Raw genomic sequence first — 17,086 nt, 5'->3', positions numbered from 1 at the left:
TTAGGGGTTTGCATGTTGCTTCTTTGTGATAACCATATGCTTCATATCATTAACTAATGCTGCACCAATATTTGAAACTACAAGCAACTCCCAATGTCTTCAACAAACAGTATATTGTCCTTCCAGACATGCTACGAATTGCAATCAATTCTAGCTCTGATCCTTCCAGCAACCAAGGGTTATGGGGCGCTGCAATGCTGGTGCTGTTTTTCTAGTTCATGTTGAACTCCCTCCTCAACATTTGCAGTGTTGGAGGGCCCAGCTTCTTCTGCTAACTTAGACTCATCCAGTTCCATTTCTCCAGAACTCGTACCACTGCAACTCTCGCTATCATCAGAGCAGCTACTGGTAGTACTATCCTCTGAACTGTGGAAAATCGTAATGCTCTCTTTCTGTGAGCTGTGGAACGAATAACTCCTGTATTTGCCATGGTACAGTGGCAAGGAGGAGGAGCCTTGCGGCTCCAAGCTGGGCTCATCCCTGCCAAGGCTGTATGATCCGTACAGCTTTCTCTCCACGCCTTCCTTGGCTTTCACCATTTCACCCAGCTGTCCCAAAGCTTCATTTGACGAGGCATCTTCAGATGCCTTCTGCTCGAGCTCCAATATCTTCTTTCCTAAGATTCTCCTCTTGCTGTGAAGTGAGCGCTGCATTTTCAGGAGATGGAGGTGAGGCGTAGGAGAAGCTATGAAGTCTGAACAATATGAAATTGGAAGATAAGCACAGGTTGCAGTTTGCATACCCTCTTCTCCAGGAACTTCTGCAATCCATTGTTTTGGAGCCTTTTCTTCCTCCAAAAGATGCAGCAAAACAAAATGGCTACAGCTTGTAGTACGATTACTACAAGTAGGAAGATCAACAATAGAACATAGCTAGGTTCTCCTAATCGACAGAAAATATCCAGTCAGTAATGGCGTAATTTTGACACAAAAGCAGAAGAGGAAGCAGTTGAACTTCACCTGGATCGGCCTGAACAAACTTGGCTTTGGCTTGCCCGCAAGTCCAAGCAATCTTTTGCCCTAGCCACACAAGGATGTCAGGACCACATTATGACGACAAACAAATGTGATGCTTAAGATAAACATACTTCTTGTATAGCACTGCGTGGTGTTGCTGATCCCTGTCTCTAGAAATTTCAGGAGAGCAAGTCATTGCAGATTAGTTGATTTGGAATATTGTACTGTTAATTAACTTGAGATGTGTAATTCCAGAACTATATATACAAGGACTTACTTGTTGCAGATAGAAGAGTCAGAACAACAGTCTCATCTATGGTAAAGTCATTCATATCACTACTGGACAGCAAATTTGATAATTCCCCTGGAAGACAATCAATATCTCGTGATATTCAATATAACTTTCAAAAAAAAAGAAAGAATGGCATTGCCATTTCAAAATGACTTATATAAGCATAAAAAGGAACAAACCAGGATACTCCCCAGTCCAGTAAATAGTTCCAGTTGCCGGAGCCAACAATGTGAACGAAATGAATGATGGCTTCTTTGCCGATACATAGGTATAATCACCAGTCGTCTGGATTAATTTTCCTTCCACTATGGTCTTAGCGACATACATGGAAAATCCTGAGCAGTCAAGGACTGGACCTACATGGATCACTGAATCATTTGCTGTTTTTGCAAGAAACTTTCTCATGTCACCATCAGGAGAAATCGAGTAGAGGGTCCCATCTAGCGAACCAATTGACATCCAACCTATTACATAAATTGAAAATATTACCATTACTGAAGTAGTACATAGGTGTGGTCAAAACTGTTTGTGATAGAAAATTGATGACTTCATAGCAAACAAGAAGAATGGATAACCGACTAAACTAATTCTTCTAAGAGAATAGTGGAATAGGAAAATACAATTGATGCAGTGAAAATCATTGAAAATGATTAGAACATGAATATGGCCCCGTTTATAATGATATAAGATATTTCTTTACCATTGGAATCGACAGTTGGAAAGTTTTTCTCATTACTGATTGGACCAATATTCTGCGTCCAAGAAATGTTTCCTGTCGAAACATCAATCCCCACCATGATAGACTTCCGTGGAAAGACAATGTATAGGCGCCCACTGTTTCCCGGTGCAACTGTCATCACTTTGCCATGTGAACTCAAGTCTTGGATCCATCTGATCCCACGGTTGTCAATGTACAGGGAATAGAGCTGGCCTTCAGTGTTCGATATCTGTAAGAACATGGTTGTTGCACAATGAGCTAGTACAGACAGTGGAAAAAACTATGGCAAGTGTAAACAACCATAATGGTATGGGCCTTACATAAAGTGCCCCCTCGCACTGATCAAGAACAGGAGCTGAATCGAAATAGCAGCCGGAGACGTTTCTCTTGCAGCCAAGACGGTAATCGAACAAATTAAGTGCAGGCCCAATGCTCCATTGGAGCTCGCCTCGGAGCGAGAAGGCGAAGAGTCCCCGGTTTCTGATGGTGAGGAAGAGAGACGAGTATCTGCCACTGATGGCCAGGCCAATGATCTCCTCGGACCTCCCTGACGTCGTGTTGTGGCTGAAGAAAACCTCCAATGCTGGCTCGGCAGTGCGCACTTTCCGTGGCGTGACCTTTATGACCTTGTCCTCTGCCACCAGATACACCTGCACAACCCACAGAAATAATTTGAACAGCCAACAAACACAATTTACCATCCATCAGGCATCACATGTTTCCTCATTAAAATGAAGGAGAAGATATATACCAGGCTTAGCATTTCATATATATGCTAACAAAGTAACAAAATGTGTTATCATATATACTCATCAGATCATGCAGAGTTTCTGATTTTGAATGATGGGTTACCTGCTCTCCCTCGAATACAGGGCTGATGCTGTCGTTGCACATGTGGCCGAGGGGAACGATCCAGGCGAAGGACCCGTTGGGTTCGAACCCGAGGAGGTCCTTCCCGGAGCAAGCGACGAGGCGGCCGTCGTGGGCGATGGAAGGGGCCGAGAGGGCACGGGCAGGCCCCGGCGGCGCGCGAGCTGCAAGGGAAACTGTCAGCGTACGGGCACGGTAGGAACGCAGAATCATTCAAGCCATGAGGCCGCCTTACCGTTCTCGGCGCCGCCGCTGCCGGTGTCGAGCTTCTGAAGCGCCCGCGACTCCGAGCGTGCCGCACCGAACTGGAAGCACGCAAGCAGGCACAAGGACCACATCACTCCGGTGGCCATGGCTTAGAGAGCGTACTGCGCCCGGAGATGGAAGAACGGACGGGGCAGTTGCTTTGGTCTGCTGCTGTGACGGGCCGGAGCGGTGAGTCCTGGACGGCGGAGGGCCGGAGAGAGGCGCACGCACGATGCAAATGCGCAAGTGAGGGGGGCGGCGGCCAGGGGCGGAGGCCGAGAGGGTGGCGGTCGACCGGGGGCGGCTGGCAGTGGCGGGACGGAGAGCACGGCGCCGGTGGAGGTGGTTGCGCAGGCAGGGAATAGACCCACGAGCGGCGCCGTGCGGCAGTTTACGGACATACAGAACCGCCGTCTCTTCGGTAACTGGTGCCCGGGTAAAGTTGCGCTCTTCGGTCATGTAGTACTACTAGCCGAGCGCTTTTTTCTGCGCCAAACTCACAGCGAAATGTAGCACTTTCGGTTTTATTTGGTAATTATTATTCAATTATAAACTAATTAGGATTAAAAGATTTATCTCGTAAATTATAGGTAAATTGTATAATTAGTTTTTTTATTTATATTTAATGTTTTATGCATGTTCCACAAGATTCGATGTGACGGAGAATCTTAAAAATTTTTGGAAACTAAACAAGGCCGAGATTATATTAGCGTAAAAAGTTAGCTACTCCATACATGACAATGTTCGCCTAAACGGTCTAAACAGCCAATTAAATGGCCATTAAACGGTAAACGGTGAATGGAAAATTAAATAGTTGACCGTTTAAATGGTCAAAAAACAAGAAAAAGGTCTAAATGGTTTAAACGGAATGGTTATAAACGATATTAAACAGACTAAACGGCTATTTAAACGGGCGTTTAGACAAACACTAGGTAAATCTAGTTGAATCTATTATATTTATAATGCAAGCCAAACCATTATACCGTGCATGCCTTTCGGACAAACACTAGGTAAATCTAGTTGAATCTATTATATTTATAATGCAAGCCAAACCATTATACCGTGCATGCCCTTCGGAGACATCTGATTAAAAAAAAATAGAACCACCAACACTGGTCGAATGCATTATAGATTACATGCACAGCTGCTAAAACTGAACCGCATAGGCAAAAATCTAGTCTTCAAATTTTTTTAACAACACAAGGAATGACACCACAACAGAGCATCATCCCCCACCTAGGGCGACAGAGTTCTCTAACACATATATAACATATATAGGGCATGATCTACCACAAACACAGGCACAATTTACTTGAGCAAATTTGAATACTCGTCTTCCAAAAATTTACAACGCAGTATAGAAATAGTTCTGCGGTGACACTAAGTTCAAAACTTTCCAGCCAATCGTCTCCGCATCAATGACAGCCTTGATCTTGGGGGCCTTTCACGTTCGTCTGCGCTGTCTTCACTGTCTGAAACGATGACCTTCTCGATGGCAACCGTGGTTTCTTTGGTGGAGCAATTGTCTGAGCTGGAGTCTTTCTGTCCACCAGCGAAGCCAAGAGCCTTGGATTGACTTTTAAGGACTGCTGGTGCCGACAATGGGAGTTCATTGGGTGCCATGAGCTCACCTTTGGGGATTGCTGCTGATGATGGCAGCTCATTGAGTTTCTTATCGCTTAGGGGATGATTGGGTGGCTTAGAATCCTTTTCACAGGCATTGTCCACTCTAGGCAGCTCAGATTTCAGTGACAGCCTCCTACGTTGCATCTTTAGACCTTGATTGCAGTCTTCATTTGATACTATGTTAGTGTTTGACGGTTGCTGTTCAGTGTTAGGATTCTGTTGAGCCAGTGCAGGACCTCCGCTGAACTTTTTCCTTGAAACAGCATCTAAGGGTCTTTTCTGCAAATTGCTGAATCCTGACTGTGAAGACAGATGGTTTGGAGCCATATTTTCATTTTGATTGTCACTTTTCTTTTCAGGATTTACTGATTTCAGTGACAACTTCAGTGCTCTGATATTCCTTCGGTTTCCTTCTGGCACTTTATACGCACTAGCTGCTGATCCACCAATTCTCCTTGCCAAACTATTCTCTAAAATGCCATCAGAAGATTGCATGGCGTGATCTTTAGCACCAGATGCATATGTTGGAAGATGATTAGGTAACATATCACTGCCATCACTGCTTTTGCAAGGGCCTTCTGAGGTAACAGAAAGACTCTGGCCAGGTAACTGCAAATCCTTTTTATTGCCTTGGTGACCTTTCTTTGAAACCACTACACTAGCAGTACTGACAGACATGTTCTCTGATGTATCATTCTGTCTGCCTGAAGCATCAGAAAAACAAACATTAGGATAGGTGGATCCTGCCATGGATGGTAAGTGGCTAGCAACTGGATCTTGCTTGACAGTTTTCATACTCTCTTCAGATCTTTCAGGCTTTAGTGATAACTTTTGTCCCAGTAACCGCATCTTCCTTTGACTCCCTTCACAAACTTTTTGAGAAGTATTTGGCAATGATCCCAGGCTATCTGTGCCCTCCATTTGAGTATTCTGTGCCTAAAATTTCAGAAAGAAAAAACAAACCCTCAATAAAATATCAAGAGTCATATTATAATGTTGGAACACAAAGTTAGGCCTTGTTTAGTTCCAAAATTTTTTGCAAAATAGGAATAGTACCACTTTCGTTTGTATTTGACAAATATTATCCAATCATGTACTAACTAGACTCAAAAGATTTGTCTCATCAATTCCGACTAAATTGTGCAATTAGTTTTTATTTTCGTCTACATTTAATACTTCATGCATACGTCTAAAGATTTGATGTGACGGGGAATCTGAAAAATTTTGTAAAATTTTTTGGGAACTAAACAAAGCCTGCAAAATGAAACTTCAATGCTTGTTTACCAGGACACCAGCATCTACAGAACCCCAACCGCTAGCACCAACAGCAGCAGGACTAGCATACTTCTCTGTCCATAACCGAGCATTTATGTCAAAAACTTGTTTGTTGTATTTGTATTCTCGACTCTGTCTCAGAAAAAAAAAACATAATTGGATGATGAGCTTAAAGTGCATTATGTATCAGTATACCACTATCATACTGCAACTGTCACTGAAATTTCTTACTATTTCAGCCATCAACCCATCATCCGGGTTTGGATCACTTAGCAGCAAGCCAATACTTGTCAAAACAGTAGAAATATTGAGTGATGGTTGCCAGGCTCCCTGTGCAACAACATCATCATCAATGACAAAGACTGCTGTGGTTATGAATAAGAGTTTCTGAAATTTTAACTGAATATGAATTTCTGAGATTTCTAAGCTACCATTGAGCATGTGTGAAATTCCTATTGATTACCTTGGGCGGTAAATTCAGAATATCAAGGCAAATGCGTCCTCCATTATCAATATTGGGATGATAAATGGGAGTAACAAAAGTCATATTGGGTGGTTGAAAAGGATACCTGCGTCTCAACAAAAGTTTGAATATCAGAAATGATATTTATAGGGGGATACAGATGAGGTTCTCTTCTCGTTTTTCAGTGAGGCATAGGAGTTTGGTTTTGATGTCTAAAGAGGATGCACCTTTCAGGAATTTGTATCTTCAGAATGAAAACTCCATTAGCATAAACCGTCCCCTCAGGACCCTCAATTCCTTATTTAAAGAGTAGGGATCAGCATACAAAGTTGCAGTGAAAATTTAGAGATGATTAAAAGTACATCAAAAAAAGTAGAATATAAAGGACATACTGGCTTCAATACTTGATAATGATGATAAGACATTTTCATCTTCAGAGAGATTAAGAGAAACCCCATGGGGTGGATCATCCAGTAGAAGCTTAATCTCTTTCTGCATTCTCAGATTCAGCCTTTTGGCCTGAGCCATTTCGTGGTTTACAGAAAATTCTACCCTGGACCAAAACATACGGATTACTTTTCAGTGTAAGAATGACTTTTGGGTGGCTAGCGCAACAGCGTCATACTCATACAAGATAAAAATTCAGGGTTTTCTCTTCCAGTACATTACATGTATACACTTGTAAATTAGATCAGATCCGAACAGAAATAAGTTAAATTAGGGTTTGGGGTGCTCGGTTTCCCACAGCAGGAAGAGAATGGAAGGGGTGACCATACCTGGTTGGGTGCTCGTCCCTGGCGAAGGGCCCGACGAAGACCTGGGCACCTGGCGTAGGACGGCGTCGGCGCTCGGCCAGTCCTTAGTCCCAGCGGCTGGGACTGGGAGGCCGGAAGAAAGGCCACGGGATGACGGGAAAGAGGCTGGGAGAGAGAGAGAGAGAGCGCGGGTTCTTCGAAAAGGGGAAGGGAGCGCGCGCGTTGAATGGGAGATCAAAAGTGAAAAGCCCGCGGTGAACGCAGAGCGGCAGAGTGCCAGAGTATCATCAATCATCAAATCAAAGGTATAGGCGCCTTGTTTACTTCCCCGAATATTTTACAAAATATTCGATTCTCCGTCACATCAAAATATTCTAAATTTTTCGTCACATCAAATTTTGCGACACATGTATGAAACATTAAATATGGGTAAAAAAGTAACTACTTACATAGTTTACATGTAATTTGAGAGACGAATATTTTGAGTCTAGTTAACCTATGATTAGACAATATTTGTCAAATACAAACGAAAGTGTTACTATTCATATTTTGTAAAATTTTTTGCAAGTAAACAAGGCCTTAGTTCACTTCAAAATCTAAAAACTTTTCAAGATTCTCGGTCACATCAAATCTTGCGGCATATGCATGAAGTATTAAATGTAAGCTTTGTTTCGTTCACTCCAAAAACAAAATTTTTTTCAAGATTCCCCATCACATCAAATCTTGCAGCACATGCAATTAGTGGCGGACCTAGGATTTTAACTTAGGGTATGCCATATAAAATTTTTCTTATGCAATTTAATAATATCATTTCTAATTTTAAAACCATATTCTAATTCAGTAAAAACCACATACATTAAGCTAGAAACTATGACATATTATGATGATATAAATAGTAAAAAAGGAATATAAAAATATATCCAATAAAATAGAATTATAATATTCATATATGACTTATTTACCCATCGCTTTCCGATGACATGAATGTGTTGATTAAATCATCTTCATCTACTTAGAACAAAAATATCATGCTTAATAAATGTGACTAGACAACTAATGTTGGAGTTCATACTTTGTAAAGGGAACAAGACATTATGGCTCTGTTTGTTTCCGCTTGCTAAATTTTAGTTAGCTAAACTTTAGTCATTGTAGTAGCTAAAGTTCCAAATATATTGACTAAAAAAAGCTAAAATAGTTTAGTTCTATTAGTCACCCAAGAGTAGCTAAAATAAGTTTTAGTTAGCTAAAATTTAGCAAGGGGAAGCAAACATGCTCTATGTATAGCTATAGATTTCCATCCCATTTCATGGAGTATCTCACATGACACAACAAAGATATGATGAAAACATTCAAAATAAATGACAAAACAAATTATTTATAGTTATAATATCTATAGGGGATAAAAAAAAAACAAAAACAAAGAAACATGTAAGGTCTTGTGGGACAAATCAAGAGGAGATGAAAATAGAAAACTAAAGGATGAAATACATTATATATAGTTATTTTTAAAGGAGACGAAATTAAATAGAAATTAAATTTTAAAACAATATTATACATAGCTTGAAACTAAGGTTTCACGAGACACAAGAAGATGGGATGAAAAATAATAAGACTTAAAGAAAAAATCATATTATTTATAGTTATTTTTTAAAAGAGGCACAAAAATAGAAAATAAATACAAAAATGAGGCAGGAAGGGTTTGAACCAGGGACCTCCAGACCAACAAGACACATTAGTTATCATGTTGCTAATTATCTATATAACAGATGATAATACAATTTTAAGTACAAGGCATGCCCCACAGGGTATACCGTGGCCCACCTGACATACCCTGTGGGTCCACCCCTGCATGCAATAAATATAGATGAAAACAAAAACTAATTGCGGAATTTGTCTGTAAATCGCGAGACGGATCTTTTAAGGCTAGTTACTCCGTAATTGGATAATATTTCAGGCTTTATTTAGTTCCATTTAAAATCAAAAAACCTTTCAAGATTCCTCATGACATGCATAAAGCATTAAATATAGATTAAAAATAACTAATTGTACACTTCACCTGTAATTTGTGAGATAAATATTTTAAGTCTATTTAGTCTATGTTTAGATAATAATTGTTAAATAAAAATAAAAATTTTACTATATTAAAATCTAAAAAAATTGATCTAAACAAGGCCTTAACAATTTGAGAGCATTTGCCCTTCTAAAATATTATAGTTACTCCCTCCATCCTAAATTGTAAGTCATTCTAAGAATAGAGAGTCAAAGCATTTTCACGTTTGACCAAAATTATAAAGTGAAATACTAAGATTTGTAACGTAAAGTGAGTGTACTATGAAAATATAATTAAGGAAGAATCTAATGATATTTAATTGGTATCATAATAATTATTATTTTATCATATAAATTTAGTCAAACTTTAAAAAGTTTGACTGTTTAAGATTTTTGGAATGATTTACGATTTGGATGGAGGGAGTACCATTTTAGAAAAGACACGTGGGCATCAGCTGCGCCGCACCCGCACCGTCAGAGACCATGTGGCGGCGCGCTGGAGCCGGGCCGCTCCGCCACCACCTCGCTGCAGCCGCCGCCGCCGCCGCCGGCCGCCGAGTTAATCGACGCCCGCTGCCTCCTATAACCACCGCCGCATCCTCCCCCGCCTCTTGCTCTACCCTGTCCCAGCACAATCTTGGAATCTTGTGGGGTTCCTCTTCTGTCGGGGCTCCCTTCCGGAGCCTGTCGAACCAGTCAAGCGGCGGCGGCGGCGCGTGCTGGAGCTGCGGTGCGACAGGCGCGTTCCTCTCCTGCGGGTCCTGCGGGAGCGTGCAGCCCGTCGACCCCGCCGTCGACTACTTCCAAATATTTGGCCTGTGAGTAGCTCCGGGAATCTCGAGCCTTTGAATTACGTTGCGGCGGCGGATTCGGTGCTCATAGGTTTACTCCGAATTCTGGGTTTGATGCTGAATGATGCGATGCCTTCGCAATTTGAGTCTCTGTTTGCTGATTAATGAGAACTTGCTGTAGTGTTTGCCCTGCAGAATTGTAGCTTATTGTTCTATGTTTTTTTTTGTGTGCCCTGTTGAAGAAAGGATCCAGAAGGCCAGAACCCCATAAACACCTCTTAAAAAACCCGCATAAAACACACACCCGCTCACACCCAAAAACAAGAAGGATAAAGACGCGTCTTATTAGTGTTTCATTACATGGATGCTTAGAACTTGTACTCATGTGTGGCTAGGATTGATCAACTACTCGCTCTAATCCAAATATAAGTTGTATATGATATTAACATGCTCTATAAGAAGACGATACTTTGATAACATCCCTGAGCATGTCATTTTAAATAAAGCTATGCAGTTATTTTCCATGATAAATTTAATAGCATTAACCTTATGCCATCAATCCACGCGATTTCTTATTTATTGATTGCGTAAACGTTCAACTGTCAAGGATATTTTTTTTTTTCAATCAGAGGGGAGTATCAGTTACCATAGGGTCTACTTACGAATATGACACCTCTGTCTGTTTCTGTATACTCCATATGGCATTCTTGGCAGGGTGATTTGTGATGTAGCTCTTGTGAATCATCTGGAAAGTGATGTTATTAAGTTATAGGACCTTGATAAGACAATTCTTTTTAGTTTATGTGCATTCTGTTTGTTTCCAAAACAAAAGGGTGTTGTAAGTGTGGAATTGGGCCATTATCTGGACGTATATACTCGACAATCCATGTCTACTTTTACTGAGTTAAACACAGAGTATGCACTTTTGCCTCTAATGTGTACTTTTGTGACACAATTAATATCGGTTTGCCAAACATTTTTGCAATTAGACACAATTGTTTCTATCCTTGTCAGTTCCATGCTACTAAGTATTAATATGATCTTTTCCATATTCCTACCGTAGTTAGTTAGTTATTGATTAACTTATCTGGAGAAAACATTGTTGCAATTAGACACAATTGTTTCTATCCTTGTCAGTTCCATGCTACTAAGTATTAATATGATCTTTTCCATACTCCTACCATAGTTAGTTAGTTATTGATTAACTTATCTGGAGATTTGTTCATAAAATTATGTTTGTTTATGATGTAGAATAGTCCCATACGCTTATTAAAAGCTAATGAAACTTCAACATGTTTTAAGATTCTGCCATTTTTGCCTTCTTGTAATGTTTCTGTGCCACTGAACATATGATGCTGATGTTTTTTCTTGTTGGTTTCTTCAGAAAAAGAGAATATAATATAAAGGATAATAACTTGGAAGGGAAGTACAAGGACTGGCAGAAGAAGTTACATCCTGACCTAGTTCACTCGAAATCTGAGGTTTCTGTCCATCTGGCATTCATAGAAATGCCCATATTTAATGTTAACCTCTCTAAATCACTTCTGAATGGCTTATATTTTTTTTATTTAGAAAGAGAGGGGCTATGCTGCGGAGCAGTCAGCACTTGTGATTGATGCATACCGCACACTCAGCAAACCTTTACCAAGGGCACTGTACTTGGTGAGTTTATCCAGCAATGCTTAAAGTTTCAGTGATGTGTAATGATGAAACACATATGCTTAGATTCATCTCGTTTTAATGTATTTTGAAGTTGTCTGGTTGACCCTTCACCTATATGTACATGAAAAGAAATACGGAGTAATAAATAATCACAACTTTGTGCTGGATGTGTTGCTTGTAGTGATGTGGTAATTACACCCTTTGATTTTCTCTGTCGGAAGTTTCTCCACTATGAATAAACACAAGTATTATACTCATCTTTGGAAGCATCTCATCTGTACTAATTTTTTGGCAGTTGAAACTCGAAGGGATACATGTCGATGAAGAAAAGACTATCAATGATCCAGAACTTCTTATGGAGGTAATTTCATTCATCGTGGAATACATGTCGATGAAGAAAAGAGTATCTTTCGATAACTGTGAACATCATCACAAGTTGGAACACACCCTCGATGTGTTAAACATCCCTACAGAAGTACAAAAACGAATGAACTCTGAATTGAGATGAATACAACAACACAAATGGTTTCTTTTTATACATCTTTTCCCATTAACTTGCACGAAATGAAGATGAGAATGTTCTCTATAAATCAATAACAAATCATTTGCAGATGATGGAGATACGGGAAGCTGTCAGCGATGCCAGTGATTCTCAAACTCTGGAGAAGATCCAATCTCAGGTTCTGATCTCTGACTAAAGTCACCATAACCAGGGAGCATGATAGTGTTTCAAATGATTTCTGGGTTCATAGTTTTTTTAATTCCTTTTTCCAGATTAAGGAAAAGCTTGAAACCTGGTCCGGTTCCTTCCAGGAGGCATTTGACAAGAAGGATTTTGACCGTGCAGTGGAAGCTACACAGAGAATGAGGTACTATGAACGTGCAGTAGAAGAAACCGTGAAGAAGCTCTGATTTTCAGTTACAGCTGTCAAAGGTGGTGAGGCTTGGGAATTTTTTCGTACGTTCCTTGCCGCTCCCCCTGTGCTCACGCTGCTACATTGCAACAGTGTTTGTTAGTGAGGACTACAGAAGAGCATACGTTGTAATGCTAAATTCCAAATGTATCCATGGCTGGTAGCCTGGTACAGAGTAGGGGTTTTTTTTTTTTTTGACTCGGTACTTCCCACAATTCCAAATTCATCCAGGGCTGTCCATATAAACTAAAAGAGTAAAATAGTAAACAGTGATTCAGAATAAGGCTTTGATGCCATAATTTTATAGAGTACAACAAAACTTGGTTTTTCTGTTGTGGTTTGTTGGACTAGAAATGCAGCACTGCTGGTTACGTGAATCAGATGCATATTATATTACGCAGAAACAATTCGAAAGTTGATCTCGGGCCGCCGTGGGCTGCGGCAACAGCCGAGTAGCCAACAGGTGCGGGGGAAGTGTGTCAAACGGGCCTTTCCTGGGCTACGGTGGGCGGCCCAGTTACTGGTTCACCCTCTTTCTCCTCTCTTCCTTTCCCCTCGGTCCTCGCTGACAGGAGTAGCCGAGTAGGCGGCTATGGCGACGACGGCCGCGGGGTACGGCTGCTGCTCGGCGGGGCTGCGGCCCTTCGCGTTGTGGTCGGGGATCCTCTCGACCCGCCTGGAACCTCCTCCTCCTCGGGTGTCCCTTGCCGCCTCCTCCTCGAAGCTCAGGGCGTCGGCACCGCGGTGCGCTCCGTTCCTCGTTCTTCTCGTGTCGCATCGGCTCGCGGGTGTCTAAGCTCGTCTCTCTTTGCGCAGGTTGAGAGTTTCGTACCGTCCAAGGAGGTTCGTTGTCTCTGCTTCCTCCTCCGGCGAGGCCAATTCGGACGCGGTGCCGTCGCCAACGGTTAGCGCTCTCTCTCTCTCCCCTTCCTCTCTACGATGTTTCAGATTGTGAGGGTGAAAATTGGTTTGGGTTATGAATGCTCCATGTTACTTGGAATTATTTAGTGGAGGCGATTAGGGAGTGGATTGGATCGGGTAGCCACCAGCAATGGGGAAACAGTAATTGCTTGGGCATTTGGACCACAGACCACTCTTTATTGAAATTGGATAGCTGATGAGATTCAGCCTGATACTGTTGATGTAGGGTGCTAGCTATTCTATATCAACTTTAATGATTCATATTGTCAGAATAATTGTGGGTTTCTAGCACCATGTCTTCTTTGTCCATTGGCTGATTGGCTTTAGTAAACTGTATATATGAACACGCCCATGATGTTGTTCATTTGAAATTGCTGATTGTTTACTGAGATTGTGCTTTGTGTACATTTCTTGTAGGCCTTTTCATTGCTTGGGTTTCTTGCATACTTTGGCATTCAAAAGACAACACATTTTGTAAATTGTAAATTTGATAGCTTGATAGCACATATGTGATGTGTGAAAATATGAAAAAGAAATAATGATAAGGTCCTGCAGTTTATATATAATTCATCGGTTTATTGCATGGCAAACAACGTAACATATTGCTTTCTGATTGAGGAACAAACTAGGTTCAGAAAATGAGTGTAAGTGCTGTTCAATTCAATGGCAGATTGAATAGTGAAGTGGCAAACAGCAGAAGACTAGTTTGTAGACCAGAATGCCGTAAATGTAACTTTTGTTTCTTCAGGAAGCCACTATTGATATAAAATATTTGTGTGATATTTCAGGAAGCCACTATTGATATAAAGCTTCCTAGAAGAAGCTTGCTTGTTCAATTTACATGCAATGCATGTGGTGAAAGGACCAAGCGCTTGATAAACAGAGTAGCCTATGAAAGAGGGACAGTTTTTCTTCAGGTAGACTTTGTTCTGTGCCTTTGTTTATATGCAACTGCAAACTCCAGACCTACTGCTTTGCTCATTTTGGATCACTGTATGAGACATACTCCCCACATTGGTATGATTGATGTTTTCTTGCGCATGCTGTAAATTTATGTTCTACTAACATACACTGCACAAACAGTGTGCAGGGTGCCAGGTGTACCACAAGTTTGTTGATAATCTTGGTCTAGTTGTTGAGTATGATCTACGAGAAGAAAATGAGCTACAAGGAGAAAATGTGGTGAGCACCAATTCTGAAGATTGATCTGTTGTGGGAAGCAGTGTCGGTATGCAAAACGCCCTGTAGTCTGTAGGTTTTGACAACATTGATTGTTTATTATGTGTAGAATGGCACGTTAAAGCTGCTGCATATACTCATCTGAATGCAACAGGGCCTATATGTACTTTACATACAGTGTGATACATATGATTTTATATGAAGGAGACAAAGGATCATAATACCAGAGTACTCTGCAGCTCGAAAAAAAAGACCTCTTATTAATACCAAAACGATACATTTTCAGCAGGTTATTCTGGCACTACAACATTTGATATGCACACTACTTTGGCATCATTGCTTGCCTGCATCATTGAGATTTTGATCGACTGGGTCATCTTTTTTTGTCGGCATCATCTCTTTCTCCTCCTCTTTGGTCACGTGCTCCACGTTTTCGCCTTGGCTGTTCTTGGCATCACCCTTCTTTCCCTTGAGGAACCGAATAAGGCCCTGGAGCGCGATGTCGGTGTCGTCGTTCCTCATGAGCACCTCCGCGACCTCTGCTGGAGTCACCATCGCCTCCTTGATCAGTGCTTCTATCTCAGGGTATGTGTCGTGGTCAGTGATGGAGTGGTAGTTGGAGGCCAGGATTCTGAATGACTCCGGGCAGCAGTAACCCATGTGGATGTGCATGTCCATCCTGCCTGGCCGAAGCAGCGCCGGGTCGAGCCGCTCCTTGTAGTTCGTCGTGAAGATGATGATCCTCTCCTCCCCACTTGTTGACCACAGACCATCCACGAAGTTGAGTAGCCCAGATAATGTCACCTGTTTTGGCAAATTGCCCAAAATTAAAAGCCACATGAGTACATGAGCACGCCAAAAAAGACAGACAGGCCAGGCAGCAGGGTTACATGTGTTGGTTAATTACCTTGTCCTCTGAAGGAGGAGGACTGGATTTTGTACCACCATCCTGACCTTCCTCTGCACGCTGCTGCAGATCGACGGAGCAGTCGATGTCCTCGATGACGAGGATGGACCTGTTGGTCATCCCGATGAGCAGCCTCCTCAGCGTGGAATTCCAGTTCACCTCTGTGAGCTCGAGATCGTAGACGTCGAACTTGAGGTAGTTGGCCATGGCGGCAATGAGGCTGGACTTGCCGGTCCCAGGCGGGCCGTGGAGCAGGTACCCTCGCTTCCAGGCCTTGCCGATCCTCTTGTAGTACTCTTTCCTCCTGACGAACCTCTCGAGGTCGTCCATGACGGAGCGCTTCATGTCGCGGTCCATGGCGAGCGTGGTGAAGGTGGAAGGGTGGTGGAGGTCGATGGCGAACCAGGACTCGCCTTCGTTCATGTAGATCTTGAGCGTCCTGTCCTGGTCCTTGATCTTCTTGGCCTCGGCGAGGATGTGCGGGAGGTAGGAGGCGATGGCCTTGTCCTTGTGCCGCCTGTGGAAGCTCATCTCGAAGGAGCGGACCTCGAAGCGGTAGCTGCCGCCGCCGCCGCCGCCGCGGGCGTGGGCGTGGGCGTGGCCGCCGTTGCCGGCGCCGGCGCCGCCGCCGTCGCGGCAGACGAGGCGCCACCTGAACTCGGCGCCGGCGTGGACGTCGGCCATCTCCTCGCCTTCCTCCATGCTGAACATGAGGCTCTTGCCCTCGTCGACGCGGCTCACGCGGAGGCGCTGCATGTCGGTGTTGATCCGCGTCGCCAGGTACGTGCGCGCCGCGTCGTACAGCTGGTTGCTCGCCCACCCTTCCGTCTCCTCGATCACCACCGTGTGCTGCGACGACATGCGCGACCGGAGGTAGCCCAGGCCGGAGAAGAGGAACTCCCGCACCTCGTAGGGGACCAGCTCGTTCACCACGCCGCGCACCAGCATCGCCGACGCCGCCAGCGACGCCACCGTCGTCACCGCCTTCTTGTACGACTCCATCGCCTTGTCGTAGGTCGCCATGGCTGGCTGGCTGGCTGCCCGGCCGGTGACCGCGCACAACACAACCGTGTAGCTCTCGCTCGCTCGTCGATGGCTGCTCAGATCACCCTCTCTTTCTCTCTCGCTCAAGTTCCACACAAACAGTTGTCTTGCTGGAAATGCCGCCGGGAGGATCTTGTGCTCGGTGCGGGGCTGGGGTTTTTATGGACGCGAGTTGCCAGGACTAGTTGGGTTGGTTGGTTGGTTGTGAAGTGATTGATGAGTCAGTCAAATTAGTACTAAAAAATTGTGGTTAGCCTATGCGTTGTCCACAAAAGGGGAGGGAGGCCCGCCTTGGCTTGGCGAATAGTCTCCCGGAGTTTTCAAGCAATTTCCCTGCGTACGGACATGGTTTCTTTTGGGTGGCGGCCAGCGGGGAAGGGCAGAATGAACAGGCTAAAGACAAAGCGTGTTGGGTAGC

The 17,086-nt window shown here is 43.1% G+C and overlaps 5 protein-coding genes across 7 annotated transcripts; 2 read left to right on the top strand and 3 right to left on the bottom strand.

The window, feature by feature from the left end:
- On the bottom strand, positions 20–3,541 carry LOC8082218 (protein GAMETE EXPRESSED 3). The gene is made up of 11 exons (XM_021456244.1): positions 3,206–3,541; positions 3,072–3,141; positions 2,819–3,000; positions 2,287–2,616; positions 1,949–2,195; positions 1,428–1,712; positions 1,234–1,320; positions 1,088–1,126; positions 960–1,019; positions 743–882; positions 20–647 (listed from the first exon to the last, which is right to left on the bottom strand). The coding sequence occupies exons 1-11, from the start codon at positions 3,539–3,541 to the stop codon at positions 180–182; spliced, it is 2,244 nt and encodes a 747-aa protein (XP_021311919.1). The 3' UTR covers positions 20–179.
- LOC8082513 (probable ubiquitin-conjugating enzyme E2 37) lies at positions 4,150–7,423 on the bottom strand. Of its 3 annotated transcripts, none has more exons than XM_021455576.1 (7): positions 7,223–7,423; positions 6,839–6,994; positions 6,674–6,743; positions 6,447–6,552; positions 6,215–6,313; positions 5,993–6,115; positions 4,150–5,644 (listed from the first exon to the last, which is right to left on the bottom strand). In XM_021455576.1, exons 2-7 carry the CDS (start codon positions 6,972–6,974, stop codon positions 4,469–4,471), a joined length of 1,710 nt encoding a protein of 569 aa, XP_021311251.1. In that variant the 5' UTR covers positions 6,975–6,994; positions 7,223–7,423; the 3' UTR covers positions 4,150–4,468. The 3 variants fall into 3 exon arrangements, with proteins under 3 accessions (XP_021311251.1, XP_002455915.1, XP_021311252.1); XM_002455870.2 differs by having other exon boundaries at positions 6,839–6,999; positions 7,223–7,422; XM_021455577.1 differs by lacking the exons at positions 5,993–6,115; positions 6,215–6,313 and having other exon boundaries at positions 6,839–6,999.
- Positions 9,688–12,947, top strand: LOC8082512 (iron-sulfur cluster co-chaperone protein HscB, mitochondrial). Its single transcript, XM_002458077.2, has 6 exons — positions 9,688–10,068; positions 11,426–11,522; positions 11,614–11,703; positions 11,999–12,064; positions 12,315–12,383; positions 12,478–12,947. Exons 1-6 carry the CDS (start codon positions 9,734–9,736, stop codon positions 12,613–12,615), a joined length of 795 nt encoding a protein of 264 aa, XP_002458122.1. The 5' UTR covers positions 9,688–9,733; the 3' UTR covers positions 12,616–12,947.
- Positions 13,161–15,005, top strand: LOC8082217 (uncharacterized protein C24H6.02c). The gene is made up of 4 exons (XM_002458076.2): positions 13,161–13,361; positions 13,434–13,521; positions 14,327–14,455; positions 14,622–15,005. The coding sequence occupies exons 1-4, from the start codon at positions 13,210–13,212 to the stop codon at positions 14,742–14,744; spliced, it is 492 nt and encodes a 163-aa protein (XP_002458121.1). The 5' UTR covers positions 13,161–13,209; the 3' UTR covers positions 14,745–15,005.
- Positions 14,952–16,820, bottom strand: LOC8082216 (AAA-ATPase At3g50940). The gene is made up of 2 exons (XM_002455869.2): positions 15,625–16,820; positions 14,952–15,521 (listed from the first exon to the last, which is right to left on the bottom strand). Exons 1-2 carry the CDS (start codon positions 16,645–16,647, stop codon positions 15,051–15,053), a joined length of 1,494 nt encoding a protein of 497 aa, XP_002455914.1. The 5' UTR covers positions 16,648–16,820; the 3' UTR covers positions 14,952–15,050.

The sequence above is a fragment of the Sorghum bicolor genome, chromosome 3 (assembly GCF_000003195.3).
Source record: "Sorghum bicolor cultivar BTx623 chromosome 3, Sorghum_bicolor_NCBIv3, whole genome shotgun sequence".
Taxonomy (NCBI): Eukaryota; Viridiplantae; Streptophyta; class Magnoliopsida; order Poales; family Poaceae; genus Sorghum; species Sorghum bicolor.
Note: the sequence above shows the minus strand (reverse complement) of the source record. Positions and strands in the feature narration are given on the sequence as shown.

Excerpts from the sequence above, each read along its gene's own strand:
- LOC8082218 (XM_021456244.1), bottom strand. The coding sequence starts at position 3,541 with ATGACCGAAGAGCGCAACTTTACCCGGGCACCAGTTACCGAAGAGACG. Across the intron at positions 2,196-2,286 it reads AGTGCGAGGGGGCACTTTAT|ATATCGAACACTGAAGGCCA; the intron begins GTAAGGCCCATA and ends ATGTTCTTACAG. Across the intron at positions 1,713-1,948 it reads TCCAACTGTCGATTCCAATG|GTTGGATGTCAATTGGTTCG; the intron begins GTAAAGAAATAT and ends TTTATGTAATAG.
- LOC8082217 (XM_002458076.2), top strand. The coding sequence starts at position 13,210 with ATGGCGACGACGGCCGCGGGGTACGGCTGCTGCTCGGCGGGGCTGCGG. Across the intron at positions 13,362-13,433 it reads CTCAGGGCGTCGGCACCGCG|GTTGAGAGTTTCGTACCGTC; the intron begins GTGCGCTCCGTT and ends CTCTTTGCGCAG. Across the intron at positions 13,522-14,326 it reads ACGCGGTGCCGTCGCCAACG|GAAGCCACTATTGATATAAA; the intron begins GTTAGCGCTCTC and ends GTGATATTTCAG.
- LOC8082216 (XM_002455869.2), bottom strand. The coding sequence starts at position 16,647 with ATGGCGACCTACGACAAGGCGATGGAGTCGTACAAGAAGGCGGTGACG. Across the intron at positions 15,522-15,624 it reads CTCCTCCTTCAGAGGACAAG|GTGACATTATCTGGGCTACT; the intron begins GTAATTAACCAA and ends TTGCCAAAACAG.
- LOC8082512 (XM_002458077.2), top strand. The coding sequence starts at position 9,734 with ATGTGGCGGCGCGCTGGAGCCGGGCCGCTCCGCCACCACCTCGCTGCA. Across the intron at positions 10,069-11,425 it reads TACTTCCAAATATTTGGCCT|AAAAAGAGAATATAATATAA; the intron begins GTGAGTAGCTCC and ends TGGTTTCTTCAG. Across the intron at positions 11,704-11,998 it reads TACCAAGGGCACTGTACTTG|TTGAAACTCGAAGGGATACA; the intron begins GTGAGTTTATCC and ends ATTTTTTGGCAG.
- LOC8082513 (XM_021455576.1), bottom strand. The coding sequence starts at position 6,974 with ATGGCTCAGGCCAAAAGGCTGAATCTGAGAATGCAGAAAGAGATTAAG. Across the intron at positions 6,314-6,446 it reads TTCTGAATTTACCGCCCAAG|GGAGCCTGGCAACCATCACT; the intron begins GTAATCAATAGG and ends GTTGTTGCACAG. Across the intron at positions 6,116-6,214 it reads ATGGGTTGATGGCTGAAATA|AGTCGAGAATACAAATACAA; the intron begins GTAAGAAATTTC and ends TTTCTGAGACAG.